Source organism: Corapipo altera, unplaced genomic scaffold (genome assembly GCF_003945725.1).
Source record: "Corapipo altera isolate COAL_440 unplaced genomic scaffold, ASM394572v1 51, whole genome shotgun sequence".
In the NCBI taxonomy this organism is placed as follows: Eukaryota; Metazoa; Chordata; class Aves; order Passeriformes; family Pipridae; genus Corapipo; species Corapipo altera.
The window spans coordinates 4,784,564-4,812,284 of record NW_020884892.1 but is presented as its reverse complement, the minus strand read 5'-3'; the positions used below and the strand labels follow the sequence as shown (position 1 = coordinate 4,812,284).

Below are 27,721 nucleotides of genomic sequence, written 5' to 3'. Positions count from 1 at the left end.
CAGTGCTGTCTTTCACAAGGAAATTAACAAATAAAGGCAAGTTAGGACTCAGTCCTGCTCCCACTGCATCAGTCTGAGAAGGTTTCTGAATTCAAGAGAACAGAGAAAAGCTCCACACTTTCTGATTATGAAAAATATCTCAAGGACTGAATTAAGAGTCATCAAAGAGGGGATTTCAGTGGTCAGTTCTCTTTTATATTAACCACATATAAACAAAGTGTCAGTGTCAGTTGAGATGTTAGAAGGATCTGACCCAAAGAGCATTGGTAGCTCTTAAATTGAACCATCACACAGAAACAGAAGGAATAAATCTAATTCATTCCTATTGTGATGACTATTGTTGACCCAGACAGCTCTCTCAAATGAAATTGTGAACTGCATGTGGAAAAAGACCCTGACCTTCTAAATGTTACCAGAGTCACACATATTTTGTTTTGTTTTGTCCAGTATCTATGGCAGGCACATAAACTGCAGTGCAAAGGTGGATGCTCTCTGTGGACTCATCTGAACTACAGTCTGATGAAGTTTGTGTGCACATCCCAGATCAGGGATGGTCTCCAGATCTCGCCTGGCTGGTGACACCTTGGCACATTGTCTGTGGTCATCACAGACAGCAGAACTGATGCACACCCTATTTTTAATCCAGATGATGTAGAGGGTAGAGAGCTGCTAAGCACATCACCCTTCTGAACAGAGCAGCAACAGGTTTCAGTGTGAAGAAGTGTGTAGGAAGAAATAAAATAAACCACTCAGATCTTCCTTGTCCCATTTCTTGGGTCTTCTCCACAGATTCCACAGATGTCCCCTGCAGAGGGTCTTGTTGAGTTTACCACCAGTGCTTTTTAAGAAGAGGCAGACCTCATCTGGCCAGTTAGCAAATCATTAAATATTTCATGATGTGGCTGCTAATACCTGACCTGGTGCCTTTAAGCTGCATATAGCAAATTGGTGATGACAGGCCATAAAAAACACTAACTTAAAGGCAGTTGAGCTGGTAAGTGTACAGAGTGCAGGGCAGCCCAAATCGTGCTTTCTCTGGGGCTGCACTCTGTGTGCAGGTGAAGACTCATCCAAGTCTCTACCCTTGCTTGGATTTTCTCTTGAACATACCTTTATAATGAGGTTATTTATGGATTTTCAGCCAGAGTTAATAGTGAGTGAAGATTCCTTTTATATCACCTGGAATGGGAAAGAATAGAAACTTGAACTGAAGAATTTAAGTCGGAATTGGACAGGGAACTGCCTTGATTTTTGATTGCTCTGATCCAGAAAGCATTTTAAGAAGGACCAAACTCATATGAAATCAGTGGGAATGACAGGCCCTTGACAAATAAGCAGGCTTGTCTAGCATACACTTACACCAATTTCAGAAGTGTTGCAATGTCAAAGTCATTTTTCATTGTTTTTCATTCTCTTGTTGTGTGAGGGTTAAATCTCACGATTTGCCACGGGCATCTATTCCTATATCAGAAAGCCTGCAGCAGGTGCAAAACAGGTATTTCCAAGAATCATCAAAGGCCAAAGAATTCTTCTCAATATACCAAATTATAATGAGTTTGTCAGTTAGTTTTATTCTCTGCAAATTTAGCCACAAAAATTGCACCAAACAGAGATTATCTTTCACGTCAATGGCTATTCTGTCAATTAAGTAATTACCAAAATTGTGCCTCATGTCATCATAGTTACCAGCCTCAGAACAGCTCCATGGACTCAGGCCAGTCTTCAAAGGCTGTAACTGGTCTGCGTTATTTACTCCACTAACAACAGCAATTTGTTCTCCCTGAAGATCCATCCCAAAAGGATGCAGCATGATTTAGCAGAAGAAGCAGACGAAGTAAGAAGATCCTAATCCTTTAGATGTCTCTTCCAATACAGAATAAACAATGAAGATGAAGGCAATGCCTACATCTGGAAAGGAATAGAAGCTCCTGGATGGAATTACTGTTAGGAGATGTCAACAATGCTGAGGAATTGAACATGAAGTTTCCTATGGTGAGCAAAACCCAACGAAATATCATCTATTCAAGTGCACTCTATCCAGGGCTGTTCAATACCCACTAAGTACTGGGAAGCCCAGTAACGTGTTCTTGTGCTCTGAGTGTGCAAAGGATGCTCAGTTATGCAACTGCAGTATAATACCAGCAGTCACTACAGAAAGACCACTTTCTAACATCTTACATGAACCAAATGCTTGTGTCTTTGTTGGTCAGTGCTCTGGCCATTGTGTGGAGTGACAGGTGTCGTTCTTGACAGGAGCCATGACAGAGAGGCTGCACCTTGGATCAGTGGGGTAGAGGTGAGAGCCTTCCCACTGACTGTGGGTGTCTCTGATCATTTGACATCAAAGCAAGTCACCCTCTGCTCCCTGTGAAGCTGGTAGTAATTTGGTCATTGTAGATAATTGAGTTAAAGGTGAGATGAATCTCATCCTAAAGCTGATGTGTGCCTTGGTTCTTGTACCCTGTGCTCACTGACTGCACTGCTTAATTTCCCACCAGCTGTAAAGAGTGTACAGCCATCAAACTTGAAATCAAATGGATGTTATTTTATGGACACCTCAATTGACACAGGTTAGACCTGCATAGGATATTCAGATAGGCTTAGTTTCACTAGCTTTTTAGGTACTACATTTCTGCTGGTGAGATCTTTGATTTGTTTCTTCCCAGTGGGTTGAATGAATTTCCTGCTCTCCCTCAATATAATATCCAATTTCTGTGAAAATAATACTTGGCCAAGGCTTAGGGAGCATCTTGACCCCTCTGCTGCTCAGAGACAGGTGACAAAAATGGTGTTTATTTACTCGTACATAGATCTTAAATATGGGAAACATTCATGGATTTGGAGCAGTCTATTTCCAAGAGAAGCAGTAAACAGAGTGAAACAGATCCTGGTAGCATCTCACACTGTGGGACTCACAGAAGACAGAATAATGATGTTCTGTACATCTGAGGAGCTCAAAGCACTTGGCAAATATTAGTGACTTGAGCCTTACAACCTGTGTTTATGTGTGGAACTATAACTCCCAGTTAACAGATTGGGAAACTGAGGCAGTGTTACGTTATGCATCTTACTCAGCAGCACACAAATCAGTGAACGAGTGGAGTGTATAAACCTGGGCTTCCCTACACTGAATAACCTTATTTTTGGAACAGAAAGAAAATTTGGCCCCATAAGTAACAAATCAACTTAGCGAAAGATTTTCTACAAAATAGCATTGCAGTCACACTTTGAGCAATTTTATAAACACTAGTGAAGACTTTCAAAGTAGTTTGAGGGATTTATATTTACATTTTACAATAAATAAATAGCTATGATCAATCCCATAAGGTGGTTTTGATGATTTAAAATTCTACCCTTAATTTAATTTCAACATTATATTTCAGGGGTAATTATATAAGAAATCACATGAGAAACACTTAGTTCAGAAACCCATTTCAATAAGGTCATACTTTGACTCAGCTTTTTCCCTGCTTTTGACAGTAGAAGTTCTTGGCTAGGTTGGTTAGAGATTGACTTATACTGAAAAATGATTAATACATTATGTTTCCACAAAGGGATATTGCTCCTGAAAATATTTTTACTTTGCTGCTCTGTTTACAAAATATAGCAAGGACCACCATATCTTGCCTGTTATCAATTCACCATTGTTGTATTGAAGAGTATCAGATAGATATGTATCATAGAAGAAATCAGCTGTACCATTTATACAGGGTAAAGTCATGCAAACCATGCTCAAAACTAAGCTCCTTAGTTTTGGTAGCATGAAAAAAACTGCATTATTAAATCGTATGAAATGGTGCAGAATGACTACCACTAATATCACATGCATCTTATGCAGCCATTGGTGTTTGGAACTAGTAAGCTTTGGGTGTAGAGTAAGTGAGATATACAAAGTATGCTTACATTACATGGAGAAGTCAACCAGTGACTGCCCCCACACGCACTTTTAGACTGGCTTGTTCGAAGGGGTCCATATTGAATCTGAAATCCCATCTCCTGTAGAAGACAAAGGCATGGAGCCACTTGGTGTGAAAGGGTCTGTGTCTGTGTCTGTCTCCCCCTCTGCTAGGTAGCGTTTCTCTCTCATCCACGCCGATCCCCCATTGGGGCCAAACGGGAAGTCGTCTCTCTCCTGGGAGATACTGAAGCCACTTGGGGAGCGCTCGAGTTCCTCATGGTTGACTGAGAGAAGGGACAATGGAGTGTCACTGTCTCTTGTTAGGCTCCTTCTCTGCCTTGGAGACACCTTGTCTGAGTAAGGGCTTTGTAGGTCTCCTTGGGAGTGGTAGCTAACCTGGGAGTCCATCAGCGTGAATATAGGCAGAACTGTTGGCCTTTCTGCATACGAAGTTGAGGAAGGTGTGGCTTGCAGTTTGCCAGAGTTTTGCCCACCTGTTGATAAAGGTTGTGAATGAGTCGTATGACCTCGAGCTGAGAAACCATAAGGACTGACTTTGTTGACTGGAACCTGCTGGAAATTGTAAGGAGTTTCACGAGCACACTGCTCAGTGTATTTATATATTATTGTTTTTAATTCAGAATATTTGTTTTCTTCTCTCTTCTCCCTTGCAGGAGAAGCAGTTTCTTTCAATGGACTTATCTCGGCGACTTGTATTTGCAGCTGTTCCATATGATGCATATGCATATCAACAAGAAAATCCAGTTTCTTCCCCATGTCATTTACCTGAAAAATACCAATGTCATGACATTGCCTCAAGTCAGTTGTTCAACAAGAGAATCCATGCTTCCATACATGCACTGCCTCCAGCAATGGTGTGCTGTCATCTTTATTGATCATGAAGGTAATTACAGGATAATCATGACCTTCCCTCACAAGCTGGACTGCAGTGGATGCCAGCTTATCCTCTAACTGCCTCAGAATAACAAGACCTGTCCCTATGAACTCTGCCAAAAAAATTCTTAGTGTAGCTGGATATTTAACAGTCCAGTATCCACCAGCAGTCTACAACATTATTACAAAATCTTGATACCATATGGTAAATAGCCATTACCAAAATACAACATATGGAAGTACCTCTGCAGACAGACCTATTCTCTAACTCTTAACAGTCCCACAACATCAGGGTTACATTTCAGGACTCATTCCCTTTCTCTTTTGATAGGGCCCAAAAATATCTTTGGGGCCAATCATTTTGAGTGCCAGACCCTGCAGAAGAAGGGGTTGCTCAAGACAGAACATCAGGTGTGATGTATATGGCGTTTAGGGAAATGAAAAAGTCCCACTTAAACGTCATGGTTAGGATCTTCTGCCATATATAATGATATTGATTCAACAGGTTTCAAAATGCACACATCCCTGGTAAGTAAATTCTATCATGAAAAACTAACAACCAGCAGTAGAATTCTTCCTGGGTCAGCCAGAGTCATACAGAATTTATGTCAGCTCTACCATTCCTGTACAAGCACCTCAGCCTCCATCATTGTCATGAAATTACATACCTGTCGTTCAACTTTGACAAATTTGCCCATCATACTTTGGTCTTCAGTGTCTGCTGTAGATGCTTTGGCTACATACGGATCATTTCTACAAAGAATTAATAATTCTAATTAGTGCTCAATTTTTGCATTGCAGTAAGCAATTTCTGTTAGAAACAATTCACATCTTGGTGATGCATTCTTATAGACCCTCGGAGACCATTTAGTTATTTATCATAAAAACAAGAGTAAAAATTCTATGTGATTCTAATTCAATTCTAAAAATTGTACTATTAATTTTTAATTTAATTTTTTTTGTTCACGATTAAGATAAAAATTAAGAAAAGCCAAAAGCAAAAAAATTCAAAATAATGTTGAAATTAATCTCTGATTGGTGGAATAATTTCAGGTTTGTGACAAATATCGAGATAGTCTAGTTAGTGGGTCTGCAGATGGCCATGTGTTTTCAAATCTAATTCTTTATAATTAGTGTATTTAGAGACTGAATCTGAGTTTCAAGGATGAGTGTGTTTTTTTTCTCGATTTCATTAAACCAAATAATAAGTGGCAGAGACTGGAAATGCTGAAAAGAGACAGTCTGGCAGCAGATTCCAGAATGAATTTTCATCTATGCAATTTCTTCCTTCCTGTCCACCATATGGACAAACCTCAGGAGGTAAGAAGATGATCTCTAACTAAAGAGCTTTGATTTATAACTTCATGGGAGCTAGGCTGCTCATGATCAAGTTAAAACTTTATCAAATGGTTTCTGCAGTTCTGCCACTGGTGATTCTTTATGGTGTTGCTGAGTTGAACACCAGGGCTGTGCTGTGATTCTTGCCCTGACTGCCTGGAATGTGACTCCATCCCCCAAACTCAAAGGAATCTGTGTCTTCCCATAACCTATGCCAAAGTTTAGGAAAACAGTTTCTAAGCACTTGCTCTTTAACATGAATTGTAACAAATACACTAAAACTTTTAACAGGTCCAGTTCTTCACCTTCTGACAAAATCCAAAATACAACAGTGATATTACCAGAGCAGAAACTATAACTAAAATATGTCAGATTTTCCACATTGAGTTATTGGTGATATGGGCTCATTCAATTTTTGCAATCTGCTTTGTTTCCCAAATGATCACTGTCTCTTCCATATGCTTATGTCTCTCTCTTCCCATTTACATGGGTTCAGATTTTTTCCAGGGGGGATAATTTATTTTCTGTAAGATTGCTTTTGTTCTGAGCAGCTACGACAGCTTTGGGGACAGATTGTTGATGGTCTTGTGTGGTTCTTGATGGGTATTTATTGACAGATTGATAGTTGTAAACAACAGAAGAAATGTCATTTATTATTGAATTCTTGCTACCAGGAATGCAGCAATACAATAAGATGCTGCAACTTTCACACCCAGAAACCTGGTATTACAATTTATTTTGAGCATTTCTCAGCAATCATTGTTTTAAAAGCAGCAGCATTAAAAATCTTTGCTTGGCACTTGGTGGGGGCCGTAATGAAGCTTTTTTCACTTCGGGAAGATAACTAGTTTACTTTCGAACTATTGTTAATTTCAAGCTTTTAAGTGAGTTTACTAGTTGAATGTTAGAAATTCAGCACATCAGCAATCAAATGTGCCTAATTAATTTAAAATCATATTTCCAAACTGTGGAGAAGCTGACCTAGACAAATAAGATGCCATTGCTTAGATTTCCATCATACTTTGTTTTTAGGGAAGGTAGTGACTTTCTGGCTCAACATTTTACCCACATGCATATCTTACAGCAACATATGCTCTCAGTATCATCATTGTAACTGTGGCTGAATAAAGGTCATGCTTATTAGTATGAATTAACTTTTTATTTTTGGTCTGTGCTAAATACTAGGCATAAAAAAATTCACCTGGGAGACTGTTGTGAAGGGTAAGAAAAAGCTCCTCCTTTTTGGGATTTCTTATGCTTGGGAGTAGATGGAGGTCCAGGTGTAAAAATCATATCTACTCTGAAAAAAAGAAAAGTGCAACCGCATAAGTCCATCTCCAAATGCTAACAGGTGACAGAATATGCTATGCATGTCTGAAGCAAAGATTCAAAAAAAAAGCAGGTGTTGATTTGGTAATATGTTGAGGGTCATGGTGTGTTTGTTCTGTTCTGGGTCCACAACCAATACACTGAATTGCAATTACGTGGTAATTTAATGGCAATTAAGTAATGCTCTAGCTCACAGTTTCCAAATTTCAACATTTGAAACACATGACTTCTTTTCCTTCAAAGGAACCAAACAGCATGATTGTTAAAAAATCCCCAATAGCAGCTGCTCTTAAAAATGTCAGGAGACCCATCAGGTTCTATGCTGGATAATGAAAATCGAACTTGGTGAAAAGTAGAATTCCTTAAATTCTTAATAAACCAAGGACATTCTGGCAGTTGCTGTATCTAATTGTCCGGTAATATTTTTGTATTTACTATTTTATTTTTTTTTTTAGTTTGAAAAACATAACTTTAAATGAAGTTTCACAATGAATCCTACTTGACTTTTTATTTGACACAAAAGCAAAAGGATTGTTTGGAAGGCTTCAGCACATTAAATTACACTCTTTTACTATATCAAAATGTTCTTTCATTTGGCATATCCAGTTGCTCGGGTGCAAGTCTCTGTTCTTTCAGCTCACACCCCAAACTGACCTGATATCAGTCAGCACTAGTGCACAGACCAGCTGCTTGTATGATCAGACAACCCATGCATTACATGGCTTCACAGTGCCCCATGGAGTTTTGAAAATGGAACTTGAAAAAGCTCAAGACAAGCCTCACAAAGATAGCTAAATATTGGCTAGGCCCCCAAGCACTGCTGAGACATCAGTCCATGTCTCTTCAAACTTCTATGGCCCCTTGCTATTCATAAACTCAACAAGTAGGATATACCTCCCTGGTTGTGTCCAGTTGCAATCAGTGGAGATCCAGCCAACACAGTGAAGAAAATTTGTGAGACAGTAAGGGAGATTCAGCTGATTACATGAATACATCTGATTTAAGCAGGGATTAGATGGGCCATAAAGAACAATTGTGCTGGCTAGCTCTCTGTTAACCATAAGAGGAATCTCATGTGGGTTTGCAGGATTATGATTTTTCTTCAAAAGACCTCTAAAAAGGTCTGTATAGATGCAACATGGCTGTTGAAATTTTGCAGTTCTGCCACTGGTGATTTTTTATGGTGCTGCTGAGTTGAACACCAGGGCTGTGCTGTGATTCTTGCCCTGACTGCCTGGAATGTGACTCCATCCCCCAAAGCTCTGACATAACCACTGTGTGAGATGGACCTAATCATATCAAGCACTTTTAGTGCTGCCAGGAGTCAAGAGAGTATCTGAGAGGTACTGTTGTCCAAAATGCAACACCTCAGTCTGAGGTAATGGAAGGATCTCTAGTATAAGACATATAGAACCCACCATAGATGGTGCAGATTTCTAATATCATGAGCACTCCTCAACTTCTTGAGTTCAAGAAGATATTACTGCATTAAAAAATCTAAGCTCATGTGATGCAGAGCTCATTTTACAGAGTAACAATGGTGGTTTGTGGAACATAATCAAACAAAGAAGTTTTCCTAGAGCAATAATAGGGAGGTAGGAACCAGGCATGTTATATACATGAAAAAGAGATAGCCCAGTACATGGAAAATCACTTCCAAATAAGAAATTACAATGTCCAACAAAAGGACCAGAGCAGCCTTACAAAGCCAAGGTCTGAGTGTGCAGCAAGGGTTGCTCTCCCTCAGCCTATTCATGAAAGGAATTATCTGTGTGGCATTTTGCTGCTCAGACTGACTGGGGACCTCAGTAGACCAGCTACACTATGCAAAGTCATAGCTTCTGGGTGACCTTACACAAATAGGCCGAGTATGCCTTCATTTTGCCAGCAAAGCTAAACATTTTCCCCATTAGCCAGAAGATTCTTACCTTGCCTGAAGGTATTTTATTCTGGAAAGCATATCAAGATGCCCTGCTGAGTATTGCTCTATCACATCCTTTACATCATAAGGCCTCAAAGTCTCCTTGAATTTTTTTTTATAGAGACGAAACTGTAGTATTCTGCATAATAAACAGAAAAAATATTAATTTATTATATAAACTTCATAGTGATAATTTCCAGTTTCATCAAATAATTGATAAATACACTGGGTGTTTGGACATTGAGCACATTATTTCCAAACAAGTCAATAAAATATAAGCAGAGAATCTCTAACATCATACCACATTTGGAAATACTTTTCATAATTAATAGGATAAAACAAATGGTTAAAAGCTACAGAATCTTATTTGGAGTTTGAATTTTAACAATACAAGCCATGGGAGATTTTGAAGCTGTGATGTGGAAGTTGCTTTTTAATGCTTTGGCCCATTACAAAGCTAATTTATAGTATATGTAATGCTGAATCATTTTCATCTTGGGTTTCATTTTGCACCTCGGAGAATTTTGGATAGGAAACGCGAATTAGATATAAATGTGGAAGTTAGGAAGTTAGCAGCAGTTCAAGTTGTGAAGAGAAGAAAAATTATTAAAACTGTTTGAACTGTCCTTGAAGAATCAGCAGTATAACATTTTTCTTGTTGTTGTAATGATAATAATTGCTGTTATTATTACTATTATTATAAAATGACTTAGTAATTAGTAACAGAATTTTTATAATAAGGACCACTGCTGGCCAGAGCACTTAAAAAATATTTGGCATTATTTTTCTTCATTCTTTTCTGTTTATACATTGTTTTAAACTGTTAAGTCTTGGTAGATTAAACAAATAGAATAAACATGTTTAAAGAATGAAATCTTTATCTTCATATGTTTTAGGCTTGGGTTCTGGGGGTTTGTTTTCTCAGTAGTCTTCATGTTCTTGTTGGTCTGAATTGGGGAATTCCTGTTATCTGCTAAGATTCTGACTTGTTTTTTATTTAATGTTGGTGGGTTTTTTAATGTTTTTAAAATCTGCATAAACTTTCATTTAGCAAACATAATTCTATTATGACTCTTTAAGGGCTGCTGACTCTTCAACTCTGTTGCTTATAAATCTTTCAAGATTTCAGAATTATAACTATGCCTATTTTAGTCAAATCATATATGATAACAGCAAAATTATACATTAAAAGACATAAATGAAAAACAGGAATCACACTGTTAGCAATTTCAATTTAAAATCTCCTTGGTCATGACCCTGAAATCCATTAAGTGGTGTTGTCTGAAAGAATTACTTCCCATTAACATTCAAGGTCTGGATAAACTACACAAGAAAAAAAAATCTTGGCTCCTGATTGAGTTTAAAGGGAAATTGCATGAATCAATTAGATTTGGACAGGATGTGGGAAAGAAGTTTTGCAAAAGTAATAAGTAACATGTCTCTGAGTTAGAAAGCAAGCAGGTATCAGGGAAAGAAAGGGAAAACTATGGAGGACATAGGGATGAAGAAACTTCCAATGGGAGGGAAGCAGCCTTGGGTAGCACGAGCAAAGCCTGTGGGACGTGGCTTTCAGCAGGCTTGAGAAAACTTGGGATTTTTAGTGGCTGGTTCTCCTGCACCCAACTGGAAGAGAACCAGGAAAGTACATACGATGGTTATATACATATAATATATGGTTATATTTTTACAACCATCTTCCTTGAAGTTTTTCTTAGATGATTTTTGGGCACTCCAGACTTGCAGTATTTCACCTGGAAGGTGATAAGTCTCTGACCCAAAACTTAGTAACTTCTGGAATAAAATAAACAGCAATTGCAATGAAAGCAGAGTATTTTCATATGGGAGCATTTTTCAAGGGAAAACAGAACACTGAGAAGTAACAGGGCATCAGTGAATGAATTCTATTTGCTTGATGTGCTAAGCATATTATTGAGGCTTACTAGGAGTTTTCTAACCCCAGGGAATATCTCTTGTGACAGGAAAATAGAGGTGATACATGTCACAAGCCAAAAACTGCTGAAATGGAGACCTCAGCATCTATTAAAAGATGATAGCTGAAAAGTATATTGCACACTCATATGATTGTGAATAAAGAAAAGCTGAGTCAGTTCAGAGTTTTTTGTTTAGTGAAAATTCCAGTTTAATACAAATATTAGTCACTAAAGTGAGTAATATATCATATTTATATAGTATTTTAATGAGGAACTGTATACAATATTACTTTATAATAAATATAATTATCTTGCAAAAATGACATGGTCAATGTTATTGAAAAACATTCTCCTTTCTGCATCTTTTCAACAGCCTTTGAATAGGGTCTGTCTTGTGCTTTTGAATGCAGTCAGAATTATCTATTCTATTGCATTTTAAAAAAGCAATAACAGCAACAATGAATCAACATGTAGCAATGTGGTGAAGTGATTTTCTGAAGCATAAACATTGGGAAGAAAAAAAAAAAGGGAAAAAAAAGAGAGGAAAAAAAATAGGCATTGAGGATCAGTGGAGATATTTACCTGACAGCTCGGATGGCTGTCTTGAATGTGGGGATCATATCTTCCATAAGAAAATCATTACTGTCGCCTCTGTCTTCTGCCATGGGTTCCCCTGTTCCTGCATCTGCAAAGCAGGCCATAAACCAGCTGTGTGAACATCTGACCACACAGTAATTAGAGGGATGTCTGTCTGACTAAAGCGCTGCTTAAAGTAAGTGCAGTTTAGTAAAGGACCATCTCTTACATGTTCCTCTTTCGCTGTTCAGCTCTTGAAAGGGATTTAATAGTTCTGGGACATCTATAAGTCACATTATTTGAGGGATCTCCTCTCAGATTCCAGCATTTCTGAAATGTTAGGAACATATTTTCCTTTACAGTGGATCTTTGCCCAAATATTTAACATAAAGGCTAAAACAGGTTTAGAAGCCACAGGCCAAGCTCTCCTTTCACTTGCACTGCTTGCAGCTCATGTACCCTCATGAAGAAGAATAATCAAGTTTCCAGTGTGGACACCCTGACTATATCTATGGTAGTATGTCCAGCACTGATGCCAGTTGGTTCAATAAAGGAGAAACTGTTATTTAAAGACCATTTGGATGCTATAGGAAGGAGGAGGAAAATGTGTGGTCAGGGAAGCTGAGAGGAAAAATGCCCTGTGGACATTTCTGTCCTGTGAAGAGGAAAAATGTGTGGACACCCAATGGAAATCTGCTTAGGGGCAGAGGGGAAGAATACCTTGACTCTATAAAACCAGGTGTTATGAGATGGCAATTTGAGATGCCTGGACACAGGCTAGTGCAAGGCTGGATGCAGTCTAGGAGAGAGCTACCTTAGCATGGCAGCCCTGCTGATAAACCGAGCCATGATGGCATAGGTTTTTTAGGGGATATACATTCACTGCCCAGCGTGCCCTCTTTTTCTAGGTCAAATAGGCTGATTGCAACACTGGCTTTATCCCATATCAATTGCTGTTTTCATGGATGGTTCCTGTCTTTTTTCAAGCGCTGTGTTGCCTGGACTCCAGGATTCATTTCCTTGGGCTTCCCCAATTGTACCACATAAAACCAGGTACCAGACATGCTTAGCCCAGAAAGTCACAAACCTTCAATAGAAGATGCAGAGGAACAAAGTAAAATGGAGAGAACAGGGGATGCATAGACACAAACCAACACAGATGGGCTACCTTCTGAGCTTTGCCAAAAAGCGTACGCTTTCATTCGGAATGCAGTGCGAAAACGCTCCTTATTATTCAAGACAACATTCTTAGGTTCTTTTGAAGGACTTTCTTCAATGGCATCTACATTCAGAGGGGTAAATAGCTTTCCTTTAGTATTGGTACCACGAACCCGATCCAAGAGACCCAGCTTTTGGCTACAAAATAAGCAAAAGTAAACATTTTCCTCCTTTGTACACTATTAATTTGTTTTCATGATGCTTTAAGTATATAATGGGTTAAGTAAATGTTTTATATGCAAGGACACTGCTGGGGCTACCATAATAAATGAATGTCTTCATAAGCAACAGTTAAGCTCCACAGATAATTAACTGCTTTTTATGAGCACTTTTGTATAAATGTTAACAGAGGATTTTGCTATCCTCTCCATGCAAGGTATCATAGTACTTCAGCTCATGTAGCATGCCTAAAGCATTAATTTTAGTATTAGGACAAAACACCACTACTGCCATGAGCAGGGATACCTTCCACTAGACCAGGTTGCTCAAAGCCCCATCCAGCCTGGCCTTGAACACTTCCAGAGATGGGGCATCCACAACTTCTCTGAGCAACCTGTTCCAGTGCCTCTCTTCCCTCACAGTGAAGAATTTCTTCCTAATATCTAGTCTAAATCTGCCCTCTTTCAGTTAGAAGCCATTCCCCCTTGTCCTGTAACTACATATCCTTGCTAAAAGTCCCTCTCCTGCTTTCTTGCAGTCCCCCTTTTGTTACTGGAAGGTGCTCTGAGGTCTTCCCAGAGCCTTCTCTTATCCAAATGCAACAACCCCAACTCTCTCAGCCGTTTATTCATAGAAGAGCTGTGCATAGTCAGGAGTAAAAGAAAGTCAGATGTGCTGTGAACAAAGTAAATTACCAGCAAAACTCTGGCAAGGCATTGCCAAGCAATGACTACATACATGGCAGGGCAGGCTGCCCTGTTCTCTCCAACATTTGCTGTCAGCCATATCTCACTACTCCAAGAATTGAGGTGACCTATGTGAGTTGTAGTGAAGTGACATATTTTGTTCCTCTGATGATTCCTTGCACTGTCCTCTTACAGATTTACTGCCCAAAGACACTTGTCCTTCAGTGACAACATATAGCTAGAATTTCATCTATCTGCCGTTTTACCAGCATCACTAACCCTGACAGCCTGATGACTGAAACCACCTAAAAGGCAATCACTGATACTATGGAAAAGAGCAACAGAAAAGGAGTCTGCTAGTGAGTATATAAGCTTATATATGTTCTAAACACTTTTTAGGTGATAGATGGTTTAAATATTTGATTTGCTTGTTCACTTTGCTGCTCAAACATTTGTTAATTGCACATTTGTTATTTAAAAAAAAAAAAAAAAGCAGGGCTAAGCCATGGGAAGAAAGTCTGCCTTTTAACATATTTCTGGATGCTGAAGTGTGGGACAACTCTAGGAGAGGTGAATTGTGCACACATGATCAAGAGGCAGTTCTGTGTGGGACACCAGGTCAAGCAGGTTGAGTGTGGGGAGGCAGGGAGGGAAGAAGCCATCACAGCTGGCAGGTTTCTGAGAGCCATGGGTGAGAGCAGAGCTGAAGGATAAACAGCCATGGTTACCAGAGGAAAGAATTAATAGGTATTCAGTAAGGGATCTGTGCAGTAGGATCAGCTGAAGCCACTAAACCTGCTGGCAGGAGAGGCAAGTGTGGGGAGGGTCCACCATGCAAGGACATAGTAGACAAAGATGAAGACTTGGCTGCTGACCTTGCAAGTGTGAAAAAAGCATCTATTTCTATCTCAGAGTATTCTGCCATAATGGAAGTCCTTAGGAAATTCCTCTTAAAATGATAAAGGAAAGACTTAAAGATATGCTTGATGGCAGCACAGCTTTCATAAGAGTGCTAACTCTAGTAAAAATACTGTAATTTACAGCATACAAAATTCACACCTGATCTGAGCACTGAACATCACAGCTCTTGCAAGTTTTTTTGTTGGTTTTTTTCTACATTAATTACTGAGGTCCTTATTTCTGCTAGCTGTTTCTGATTAATATATCTTTGACCCAGGAAGTAATGAAATATGGGCTTCCCTGTCACAAAAAGAGGAAAGCACTAAAGCTTTGGGTAGGAAGTTTTTTCAGCCCTTCTGAATTTTCTTGTTGATATGCTGTGGTGGGGGGAAACAGTTTTCCCCCTGAAGTTATAAAATGGTAAATCCCCAGGGGGTGGTGACCCTTAAAGTTTTACCCAATGAGTACTTCTGCAAAATATAAACATAACACAAGCAGAACGGAAAGAAGGTAGTTGTAGGAGAGGTGGCCATGTTCTGAGGCCACAAGGAGATGGGGCAGGAGCCCCATTTGGGGGCTAAGCCCCCCCCCCAGCCCCGACTGGGGGCTGCAAGGACTTGGAACAGTGTAAGACTGGGCTAAGTGTCTCTAGCTGAGCCAGGGTATGTTTCTCCACTGTGAGCCGCAGCAAAAGATACTGAAAAGCAGCGGCAGAACAGCAGTGGACGGAGAAAGTGGCAGAGAGCCAGAAGAGAGAAGACCGAGCAGCACCAACAGGCAGGAAGCAACACAGAGAGAACTCCTGTAAGGAGAGAGAGAAAGAGAAAGAGAACCAGCAGCAGAGAGAGCAAGACTAAGCTCTACAGACAGAGACAGAGTTCTGGGGTAAGAACTGAATCAAAAGCCCCCAAACTCCTTGGAGACCCCTCCTAGAAGGGAGGGGTGAAGTGCAGTAGCACTGCAGAGAGGAGCTGAAAAGCTCAGGCGTCCTGGAAAGCTGGACCAGGACGGCCAAAGGAATGCAGAGGGGGTGACCTTGGCCCCCCTTGCCGCTGCTGCCAAGCTAAGCTAGCAGCCTGAGGTCAGAGCACAGAAGCTCTGATAGAACTCTTGAGGCAAAGGCCTTCAACTGAAAGCTGCCCAAGATGTTCTGACTCAGGGGTGAATCCCCTGAGGAAGGGACCTTCATGGGGGTCTTACACCCCATGATATGATGTGGTGAAGCGAGTTTTGTCCCTGCTATGCAGTCCACGGAAGAGAAAGACCCTCGCTTGGAGACGATGGGCCGAGGGGCTTGGATACCCCCTCGAGTGTATTGGCAGAGATCCAGCTACAGCTGCCGCATGGAAGAGAGAGAGAGATAGACTGATACTCTGAAGAGAATGCTGTTCTGAAAGTGGAAAGGATCTTTCCTTCTTCCCTCCTGGACTTTTATTTGGAGGGGAGAAGAGATTTGATCCATTGTAAATACTTTTATGTCATGGTAGAGATAGCTAAGATTGTATATAATGTATTGTAGTATTTATTTGTACAGTCATTGTAATATATTATCCCTTTCCCCCATTTTGAGTTTCGTGTGGTGTCTGGAAAACCCATCTCACACTGGGTTGAGATGTGGGAGGGGGTTTGGACTAGGGAATTGGAGTTTGGAGCTCTCAAACCATGACATATACTTGTGAATGCAGCCCAGTAAATTCAGACTCTTGTCCTGTCATTGCATGTATGAAGTTCATATGTGTGTGCAAGTATGGAACTGGAAACTAAGAACAACTTGTGTATGGAGACACACAATTAGTCCTGATATATCAGCATTTCCAGGAGATGAAAGCCTGGATTGAGTGAAGAATTAGAACAGTCCAAGTGAATGATAGCAGTATTACTCAAACTTTGCCCTATTGTCATTTCCTGAATAATTCATGGCACAAAGTTCAGACAAATGTAATTAGCAAAAATCAGGGATTAATTACTTCTTTGTCATGGATGTCAACAAGTAACATCTCATATTTTTTTACAAACTACGTTTTGGGAACCCATTTTAAAAATTACTTCCATAGTTCTTGCTTTTGGGTTGGAATCTTGATCTGATTGGCCCACCAAGGCACTCTAAATGGTGAGTGCAGAATGCCAACAAGTGTTCTACTCAGGAAGAATCCTGTGACCTCTTTTCTTTCACTTCTCTATTTCAGAGGCCATGTTTGGAGCAGTATTGCTTTACAAGACAGATGTCTTAACTCCATGGTATTTCTGTGAAATTTGCATTCTTCAAGCACTTGGCTACCACACATAGGAAAAATATACAGAGGAGAAGATAACAACTACTGAGCAATTTTGAAAGAGCATGAAAAAATAAAGGTGAGGAAGTAAAAGTCAACAGAATGATCTGTATGGAGGTTTTTTGGGAGAGTAAAGTAGGGAAAATAAATTCACATGTCTCAATAATAATAAAATCAAAGTTTGAAGGAGGAATTAATTTTGAGAAGGATGGTCAAGAAGAGTCTGGAATCATGTACATCACTGAAAAGAATTTTAATGCAAAGAAATGCACCAGAAATCTAGCTGAGTGATAACAGAATCAGCCAGGCAATCGAAACTGATGAGCCTGAAGGTGTTAGAGAGAATGAGCTTGTGAGAGTGAGCATTTCTTTAATATAAAGAAAAAAGAGCACTTAGGCAAGCATGGTATGGTGGTGATCTTTGTAGACAGAAGGAGACTGAAATAAGCTAAGCTACAAGAAGGAAGAAATCAAAGCAGTTTTAGAATGAGATCTGTTCAATGATAATAAAATGAAGAAATTTATCCCTGGATCTGAAAAAAAAAGGTACGTTCAAAAGGCTTTTTGTGGAGATCAGTTTTTTCCTGGTGGGAGGATTAACAGGTCACCAATGATAGACAATTGATAGACAAATCTCAAATGAAAGAAAGAGTGTAGTCAACCTATTCTTCAGGATTTAAGATTCAGAGCTTTTGGAGAGACCTTACAGGATGAGAAGGATTAAATCTAGCAGTGAAAATCAGATGATTTCAGATGATGAGGTAATTTCCTCAAAGGCAAGAAGAGGTCACATACTACATACTGGCTTCGAGCAACATATTAAATGTGACAAGATTTGAGTTAGTAACACTACAGAGAAGATCTCAAGAGAATACATTTAAGGCACAGAACCTGAAATATGAAGAAGCAGAAAAATAGATTAGAAAGAAGATTGCTACTGTTTATAAAAAGCAGTTTAATACTATATAAGAAGAAAATACGTGCCACTACAGGTGGTCTCTGACTCTCTCCCCTGAAACCTGCTTAGTGCTTCAAAATGCGTATCCAGATATCCCAAAATTTCCCCCTTAAAACTCCTGTTATAATTGCCTTCCTTACCAAAACACAAGGAGCTAGAAAGTGCACTGCAAGGCTCTATAAGAATCAGACCAGAAAGAAAAGGGTCAGTGGATGATGCAAAGTATCCAAAACATTACTCTAGTGAATTTTTTTTTTCCAATGGAATAGGAAACATATGCAGTAAGCTCTGTCATGGAGCTATACAAAAATAGGATTGACAAAAATTTGATTTCATCCTCATAGATGAAAACAGATCAAAATAATCCTCTGCATTGAACACAAAACTCTACTTATTTGCAGTGACAGTTTCTACTGGATATGTAGGCACATGCATTTGTGGGGTGCTTCTTTTTTTTTTTTTTTTTTTTTTTGGGGTGGGATTTACAGTAGATAACATGAACTAAAAGCATTCCCAAACTCTCTTTCCAGGGAGTTTCTCAGCTATCCTCATTGATAAATGTCAGTTTAGGAACAAACTATTCTCCCGAGACTGTTCGTCTAGCATCTTAAATTTAGGAGCTAGAACTCATCTGATCTGCCTTAAGCTGTTAAAAAAGCTTAACTTCCTGTCTAAGATTAATCTCTAGACTTATATCTGTAATCAGTGGGAAGTTAGCAACCCTAACCAGTCAGTGGGAAGAGTGTGGTTCAGCTTGGGAAGACTTTACGCTTGGGGAACTTGGCTCTTGTTACTGATTACAGAAAGATCTAGATGAGAGGTCATTTAAAAAGCAGGTCTCTAGTCTAAGCTAAAATTACTTGAGCTGAAGCCCTCCTCGTTAATTGAATCCTGATGATTAACCCTTAAAGTAACATTCAGATTCGTAACAGTATGTTTATGCAATAAATATGACAATTGTGTTCATAACTAGGCAGCCAGAGCAGTAGAATCATCAGAAAATAAGTAATCAGCTTCACATCCAAAAGTACAACAGTATGTTGTATACAAAAGAACCCAAAACAAAACCCAAGCTTCTTTCCAGATAATGACTAGCTGTCATCAGGAAAAAAAATGGACTTTATTCTCATTTCCAAGGGATGAAATCTGGATCTGCTGGGGTTTTTGTTTTCGTTGATCTTTTTTTGAAAAGACTTAGGCAACATTTGTTCTCATGACACAATCTCCTTCATTAGGGCAGCATGCGCATGGCTCAGTCCCGGGGTATGAAGCATGCGCAGTCACATCATCCTCCATGAGAATGGCTAGGACAGTGGTTCCCACCCACAGCTTCATGTACTGCTGCCTGTCTCCTTCAGAATCCTCCTGCTGGTGTTAGCTACTCTTCCTCCCCTTGGAACAGTGTGCCCATTTCATTTGTCTCTCTTACATTCAATAAAATGTGATTCCCAACTTCCAACACAGTTCCAGGAACTGGGGAGATTCAAATGCATTCCAAACATGCTGATAAAAATGCAGAGTAGTTTCTCTGACTACTTTGGATATGTTTCCATTGCTCATCTTGCATGCTATTGCATCCTCTCCCTCATGTGTTCCAAAACCTATGTGTTTGAAATGGGGACCCAAGATGAGAATTCCTTAACTCTGTGGTAGATACATAAAGGGAGGAAGGTGGAAGCAGTGCAGACAGCTTCTTCCTTCCTAAAGAAAAATTCAGCTCTCAAATTCTTTTTCCCCAAGGGCAGTGGGAATTACTTTGGACTACCAGAGGGATTAATTTGGTGGGTGGATATATACAAGAGATGCCTGGCTTCTGCAGCACGTTTTACCCTTGCTCAGAATAAAGAGTGGGAACCACTGAACTAGAAATACTTTTCCAGAAACAGACATGCAAAGAAACAATGCAGTTACATCCCATCATGCAAGCCAGATACTCTCCTCTCTGTCCTCTGCCTAGTATTGCAGTTTCATAAACAAATGGTACATGTATGAGGAGAAAAATAATAAATTAATGCTAACAGTGAATCAAACAGCCCTCTGCCATGTGTTTACCACTTTCACCTAACAAGAAATAAAAATAATCAGGGAATTTTTCCATATTTTTCACAGGTTAGCTAATCACTGGATTCAGTTAGTCTCAAGTAACTAGAAGCAAAAGGCAGTCATGTTTACTCCAATATTTTTATACCTTATCAGCTGAACTTATATGGGTGAACTTAGATTTGGAAAAACAAACATTGAGTGAGATTTCCAGAAGTATTTTAATTTGAACTCTTCTTAATAGAAATTAGCACAAAACTAATGTTATAAAGACAGACATGAATCCTGCACTGAACGTGTTCAAATGATCTCTGAGAGTCTGTGAGTTTCCTTAAGATAAAACAAAGAACATTCTGCACTTCCAAGGTACTTCTGAACTTTGGCCAATCAGCTTTCCCTTTTATTGAGTGACATTCTTTTCTGCAGAGAGGATCTCACAAAAATGTCAAAATAGTTGACCCCAGCTTCCTGACAACTGAAATTGTCACTTTGCATCCTGAACCTTGAGGTCTAAATTTACAAGTTTCAAATGTCTGAGGAGAAAACATCCCTTCTAACTCAATACCTCATTGGTATTTAAGGCTGAGTGTGACTCCAAATCCAAACTCTTCTATCACCCAGATTATCTACCCAGAAACATGAACACAAGTCCAACTTGCGTTCAACTTTGATGCCCTTCAGAAACAGAAAGAGACCTTGTGCACACTAAAGGCCTTTGCTTAGCCCCTTTTCTCATCCATGCTTTCAAAAGTGATTGGGAATGGGCAAAAATAAACAATGTCACATAAATCTATGGGAAGAATGATCCAAATCCAATTCTTTGTCAAAACAGGATGGATATTTTTCACCAGTGCATGCAGCCATTGTAGGTAGAAACCATATGGATGTTGACCCACTTTTTGCTTTGAAGTGAACATATGTATCAACCACTAGAAAGCAAATAAAACTGCCAAATCGGTGTCTTCTGACCATTTTGTATGGGTCAATCACCAAATGAAAAAAACAAAGAGCGTCACTAGCTGCTCTCCAAAAGTTGAAGAGATTCAGCTAGAAAAGCTGAGTTGTGTGTTGATGATTTCATGTTTGTGGAATGAAGTGGGAAAGAGAACAATGAGCTAAAGTTGAATGACAGCAAAGAGTTTGTATGGGATAGGATAAAATGTTTGACAATTCAGTCAAAATATTATTTCTAATGATATTTCTTTCTTATTCCTGAAATGAGAAGGATTATTTCTACGACTCTTTGAAGGAAGATAAAGTTCTTGCCCTTCCTCTTAGGTCACAGTTCAGCAAGATATTCAAGCATGTCACTAACTTTTTCAGGTGATCAAAAGCATCCACTTCTTTTCCATTTGCTGAACCAAAACCTGCAAATACACATGCAAGGATGCTCTTCCAGTGAACTCAGATTCCAAGTAACTTGCATGAATTTGTGTTGGCAGGGTTGGGACTGCATAAGGAACAGTGTTTAGCTCTTACAGTATATTTTTTTACAGTAAATTTCAAAATGATTTGCAGAGTAGGTTAGTATCACTCCTATTCTATGAAAACAGAGAAAAGCACTTCTTTCTAAGCATATCATTGGGAGAGCCAGGATTATATTCCATATTTTCTGAACAGCAGAACAATTAACTATTTGCAAGGTCATGCAACTTCCTTTTTATGCTTAATAACTTTTCAGTCTTATTGCCCCTTACTTTTGATTGCAGTAGGTGAACTACTGTAGTAAAAACAGAAAGTGCAGGCAGGGAATGGCATGCAAGAAATATGAAAAGAATAAGGCTCAACTGTTACTTGAATGTATATACCTAAGTTTTCTTGTGAGGCTTGATCCAAAGAATGACTCCCTACTAAACATGACATTACTGTAAAGTGAAGAAAAGTTATTAAGATGAGACGTTAATGATTACCCATGAAAAGCTCTATGAAAAAGAATGGGAACAGCCTTTCATTTGTAGTTAATGTAGTGTGGAGATCAGAGTGGCTTTTTTCTCCTTCCTGTTTTGGGCAGATGTATTAAGATGAAATGCTGACAGTGAAATTTTACACCTTGCAAAGTATGGTTTTATTTTCATTTTGTTGCTAACACTGACAATACAAAAATGCGCCACATTTTATGAATTCTTTCATGCATAATAGGAAGGACTGGTACTGATTATACCACTTAAAAAAACTGAACCAACTTTCCAAAGGCAGAGAAATATTATTTATCTTGTAGAGATAAGGAAACAGGGATAAATGACTTCTCTGCAATCACATAATAATAGATCTAGGAATGAACATGCTCTCCTGATGTCTAGTTCTACAGCTGGAAAATGAAGATTAGGAATAGGACCCTAGGAGAAAGTTCAAAGCTCTTCATTGAAATGCCTGTCCATTCAAGTGCTGAAGTTTCAACACTAGTCAAAATCAGTTGAACAGCTGCTAACAACAGCACTGAAAAATTAGGCTCAATATTCATTACCAAACTTAGACATAAAAAGTTGGTTCAGAATAAACAATATGCCCATCAAGCAAAGGCCCATCTTAAATGTAGGTCAGGCTACCAAATGTTTGCTAAACAATTTGCTGCACTCCAGCAGAAATGAGCATTAGTATCTTTTTCTCATAAATCTTCCTTCTTGAGAGCCGAATAGATGAAAAGGCTTTGCAATACTGGCAGAAGAGCAATTGCTATCTGAGATTTCATGGAGCTGGTAGGTTCAGGCAACGATTAAGGAAAAAATAAAGCTGGAGGTACCTCTGGCATAAAAGCAGTAAACTCCCCACCAGTGAGCCATGGTTCCTCCTGGTTTGGGGAACTATACAGAGCCTATAGGGAAAATGCTATTCTTAACAGAGCTGCATTACATGTTCCTCTTCCCTTCATTGCTCACAGGACCCAGTCCAGCTCCAGGGCAGTCAATTGTCTTCTTCATCATATCTCATATCTTCACAGTTTTAGTTTAAAGGGAGCTTCAGTAAAGCCTTGAAGGGGCTGCTGCCAAACCTCAATTGGTCTTCTACTATGACAAGTCCTTTCTTGCAGCCTTGCCTTGGGTTCCAGCTTCTGAAATGGACTCTTCCACTCTATTGTGTCCTCTATGTTTTTCCCAAATGGTCCAAGAACAAGGACCTGTATGTAGCTGTGTCTTTTTCGTAATGCCAGCTCCTGCTTCCAAGGAGTGATCATGGAAGGATCTGTCACAGTGTTTAACTCTAGAACTGTGGAGTTCCTAAAGAGTTTTCACACCACTCAGTAGAAACGCTGACACTTAAAGCGCTCCCAATCCTCAAATTTTGAAACAGCCAGGTGTAATTTTTAGTTTATTAAAAGCTTCTGTGAAAGCTTTGGACCAATTCTTCTCTCTTCTTTATCAACCACTGATTAGACAATGCCATTTATTACTATAGCAGCTTTCCCATTAAGTACTTAACTGATGGAAGAACCTGGAGACTGAGGGCATTTGTGGGCTGTTCTCTCCAGTAGTACCACATTCCTTTATTGCTCATTTATTTCAGTACAGCAAAAGCACAAACTGCAGTGGAGTATGAGTAATACATTCTATCCTAAATCACTGTAGGAGGAAGAAGATTTTTTTCCCCCCTTTTTTTTTTTTTTTAAATTATCTGGTCTGTAAATAAGAGTTTTATGAGAGATGGGAGGTAGGACTGTCAAAACAACCAGATTTTATGGCTCAATCCCAGTTCTGCTGAAGTCAGTGGATGCTCCCACAAGTACCATCATTTGTCTCTTTACCTGGAGGGTTTCCAATACCTTTAATTGAATGCTTCATTCCATAAACGCATTCCTGCTAACAGGAAGGCTCCAAGGCAGGTTTACTGATGATTTTGCTGGAGGTTATTACATATGTAACAACATAAAAGCAAGATATATCCAGCTAGAATGAGGGGCCTTGGGATTACAGTTTTAAAGAGTTTGAGTTGTGAGTCATACTTTTCCATTTTCAATTCAGTGTGTCAAGATAAAATGATTTCTACACATCTGAAAGCTACACTAACTCAGAAACTACTCCACAAACTGTTTGGCTGCTGCAAGTGCAGGAGCTTCTCTGGGGGGCTGTGACCAACAGTCAACAGCAGCAGCCATTCAATTACCTGATTTTAATCTGCTGCTGCATGTGAGTCAGAACATTTTGACTCAAGGTATGGAATTACATACTCAAAAGGATTTCAGCTCCTAAGCTCTCTCCTACATATTAAAAACCAAAATTCAGCTGTTGTTGACACTGCAGACAGCTGAAATCTCCAGATGTCTATGTTAGTGACTGCTTAGTCTGGGCAGTGCCATGGATGTGGAGTACATAAGATTTCTGAGGGTTCCCAAACTAGGTAGCTCCCATCCAGGCAGTCTTCGAAGAGGAGCAGGTTAGCTCATGATTATGGTGGCAAGAGGGGGAAGACAACCTTTCCCAATAACTTGTCACTACAACACTTGCCTGTATTGTAAGAAAACTTGGCATAGGTTTTCTCTTTCTGTTAAAGGAGGTTTGAACCTCAAAAATTCAGAGAACAGCAAGTGTTAATATTTTTTTTTCCAACTTCCTTTATTGAAGCTGTCATGTGTTGCATAAAAAACAAACAAATAAAAGACAATTTTTCATCAGGCCAGGGACTGGAACTCAAGCCTGACCCCGACTAACATTTTTCAAATATTGCTACAATTCTTGTTCCTTTTCTCTACACTGTAAATGGGGATACAAACAGACCTAGCTTCAGCAGGAGTCTGTGGAGCTGTTTTTCTTTTAATTGCTATTGAATTTCATTATGGATGATCCATTGATAGCAGTTTAGCTTAAACTTTTGCCTCAGAATTACTGTATGTGCCTTTGACTCTTCTACTTAGCTGAAGAGGATTATAAATATATCATTTCCATTTGAGACCTTGCAGGTTGACTGACAATGACTGCTCTGCTGCAGTCTTCAGTGACTGACCAGTATTAGGATTGATGACTCCTTCATTTTCATTGCTTGTAAATTCCCCAGTGTGATGGGGAGCTTTCCCATTTTTTTCAGCAGGGGTGGGACCAAAGCCTCAAATTTAATGTAGCTTTTACAGTACTGCCAGAGAGATTGACTATCCTGCTGTTCCATCTGAGACATCCATCTTAGTATTTATTGTTAAGAAATCTTTGCACATGGTAAATCAACAGAGACTTCATCCCTTACACCATAACATTGCTCTATGCAAGACTATGAAACAACAGCATGAAGCAGAACTTTAAATTCCCCCCCAGACCAGCTTGGATGCTAAACCCTGGCTCTATGGCATGGATCAGGAGAAATCTAGACCATGATTAATCATAACAAACAATAAAGCTGTTTACAGACAATCAGCAAGCAACACTGCCTTTGTACAGTTAGCATTTTAGCTGTGTTGTTATATTTGGAAAAAAGCAAGCAGTTAGAAAATGGATTGGTTAATAATTTTTTTATGGCTACCTGTGGTGTTAGTAGCATGTTTTGGTTAACAGCTCATGAATCCACAAAGAACTATTTAACTTGCATCCTCCAATAACTGTATTAAAACATATATATAAAATCATGGCACCTACATACCTGGCAGTACCATCCAATTGCTCTTTCCTTTTATAGAAGAGAGGAAGCAATACAAAAAAGCAAGAAAAAGGAGTCACATAACAAATTCAGCAATTTTTTTAATATAAATTACTAATCTAATAGATTATACATCTATGCTAATAGATTATACATCTTTTGTTCTGTGACCATAACTGACAGTAGAATAAAAGTAATATTTTCAATTAGCCATAAAGCAAAGAAAGTGATATAGATTCCTGAAACCAATCTGTGCTGCTTAGATTGGCAATCCAGTCTTTGGTGAGAGGTGATCTCTTCTGCCCTCTCTCCCAGAGCCTTATTTGCAAAACACCTATTAAATTTCAGGTTATGTTCAAATCAGAGGAACCTACATACAATGAACAAACTTGAAGTCACAGTAATTAGTCTGGACTCTTCACAAGCCTGGAATTCTTCTCAAAAAAAGCCTTAGGTCCAGAAACCCTCTAAAAATTACTCCATAATGGAAAAGGTTAGAATAGACAGATAGTGAGAAAGGCTAAAGAAAAGGAAAGACATGTACTGAGCCTTAATTAAACACTTACGGTGGGTTTATTTTTAGAGATTTTCTTTTTGAAGTATATGAAATTGATCCTAAAGAAATATATTGCAAATAAAATAAAGATTTAGTATTTGCAATTTGCACTTTGTGAAGGCAGGAGCCTGAAACTTTTTAGGTCAGTTTTGAGCAACAGCTGGAGCTGCAGTATTAGTGCAGTGAACACAACTTACATGTGGAGAGCTCTGTTTGAGCCAAGGACTAGTTTAAGGGTACTTTATTTTCGGAATGAGGCCCCACAGCAAGTCTAGAATGAAAGCTTAAAACATTAACTTGGATAAGTAATTTCTATTATTAGCAGCTCATAGTCTATTGCTAAAATCTCGGCTTTCATAGGGCCATATAGGTTTTTAAACAACATTTTAAAATTTAAGACCTGAGTGTGAGAAAGGCGCCTGTTTGACAGGCAAGAAAAACGAGAATCAGACAGACTCATGGCCATAAACACATGAGCATCCATTATATCTGAATGTCTTTATGTGTGGAATGCTTTCCAATAAACTCAGAAGTGGTGAATGAAATAAAACCACAACCTCAGAAGAGTTTCCTTTTCCTCAGAACAGTTTTCTGGGAAATACCTGTTACCTACAAAAGCCTCATTGATATGTATAAAGTCTGTGTTTCCTGTCCTGACTGATACTTCACAGAGAATGATGACGGAGAGGCGGACAATGCACTTACCTGAAAAATGGAAATGATACAATTGATTCATAAAACCTCCAGGTAGCAACTAAATCAATCCTGTTGGGGTTAGTAGCATAGTATCTCCAGGCAGCCTGAATTACAGGGGAGAGGAAATAATTAGTGTCCAGTAAACATATTGCCCAGGCTGACTGCAGCCAGACTTTGAAAGAACACAACAATGCACCTGAGTGACTATCTAGAAATTAATTACTGATCAGCCATACCAAATGAGTAGCACTATATGGTACAACTACTGACACTGGATTATGATCTGGGAGGGCTGTAAAGGAGACAGAACAAGGAGAGAACCACCAATATCAACATGACATTACATTAGACTAAACTGGCTTTATTCTCCTTTCTGAGAGAGAAAGAGCTTAAAGAGCTTCAAGTGCTGCTGGACTTGTGCAGTAATTCTGGAAGTGTTTAAGGTAGTTTATTACCTAATGTATCACCAGAGAAAATTTTGCTGAGCGATCTTCTATTTCAGCATTTAGCTCCAATCAAAATTCTCCAAAGAAAATTCTTTAAGCACATACCCAAAACCCACTGTAGCTAAGCAAACTACCTGCTAAGGGAAGATGCTTTGATTTAAAATATGAATTCCATTCACAACTCATGACTGCAGATCCTTCTGTTTGCTAAAGAGTGTTTTTAATGAGAACAGCATAATATGCCACTCAGTCTGTTTATCCTGAGGACTGGTTTGATCCTGGGCAGTTCTGAGCACCAACACTTTCATCTGATATCACAGAAACTTTCTTTATCCCTCTGTAAAAA

General features: G+C 39.1%; 1 protein-coding gene across 1 annotated transcript in view; it reads right to left on the bottom strand.

Annotated features, from left to right (window-relative positions):
• Nucleotides 1-3,557: 3,557 nt before the first annotated feature.
• Nucleotides 3,558-27,721, bottom strand: part of KCNQ3 (potassium voltage-gated channel subfamily Q member 3) — a 198,324-nt gene continuing 174,160 nt past the window's right edge. The window contains exons 9-17 of the mRNA XM_027645548.1: nucleotides 26,939-27,033; nucleotides 25,681-25,707; nucleotides 21,930-21,986; nucleotides 13,056-13,243; nucleotides 11,894-11,996; nucleotides 9,388-9,519; nucleotides 7,332-7,430; nucleotides 5,461-5,545; nucleotides 3,558-4,684 (exon numbers count right to left, since the gene is read on the bottom strand). Of these exons, the coding sequence (XP_027501349.1) occupies nucleotides 3,947-4,684; nucleotides 5,461-5,545; nucleotides 7,332-7,430; nucleotides 9,388-9,519; nucleotides 11,894-11,996; nucleotides 13,056-13,243; nucleotides 21,930-21,986; nucleotides 25,681-25,707; nucleotides 26,939-27,033 (1,524 nt within the window). The 3' untranslated portion in view covers nucleotides 3,558-3,946. The remainder of the gene's footprint in view (nucleotides 4,685-5,460; nucleotides 5,546-7,331; nucleotides 7,431-9,387; nucleotides 9,520-11,893; nucleotides 11,997-13,055; nucleotides 13,244-21,929; nucleotides 21,987-25,680; nucleotides 25,708-26,938; nucleotides 27,034-27,721) is intronic.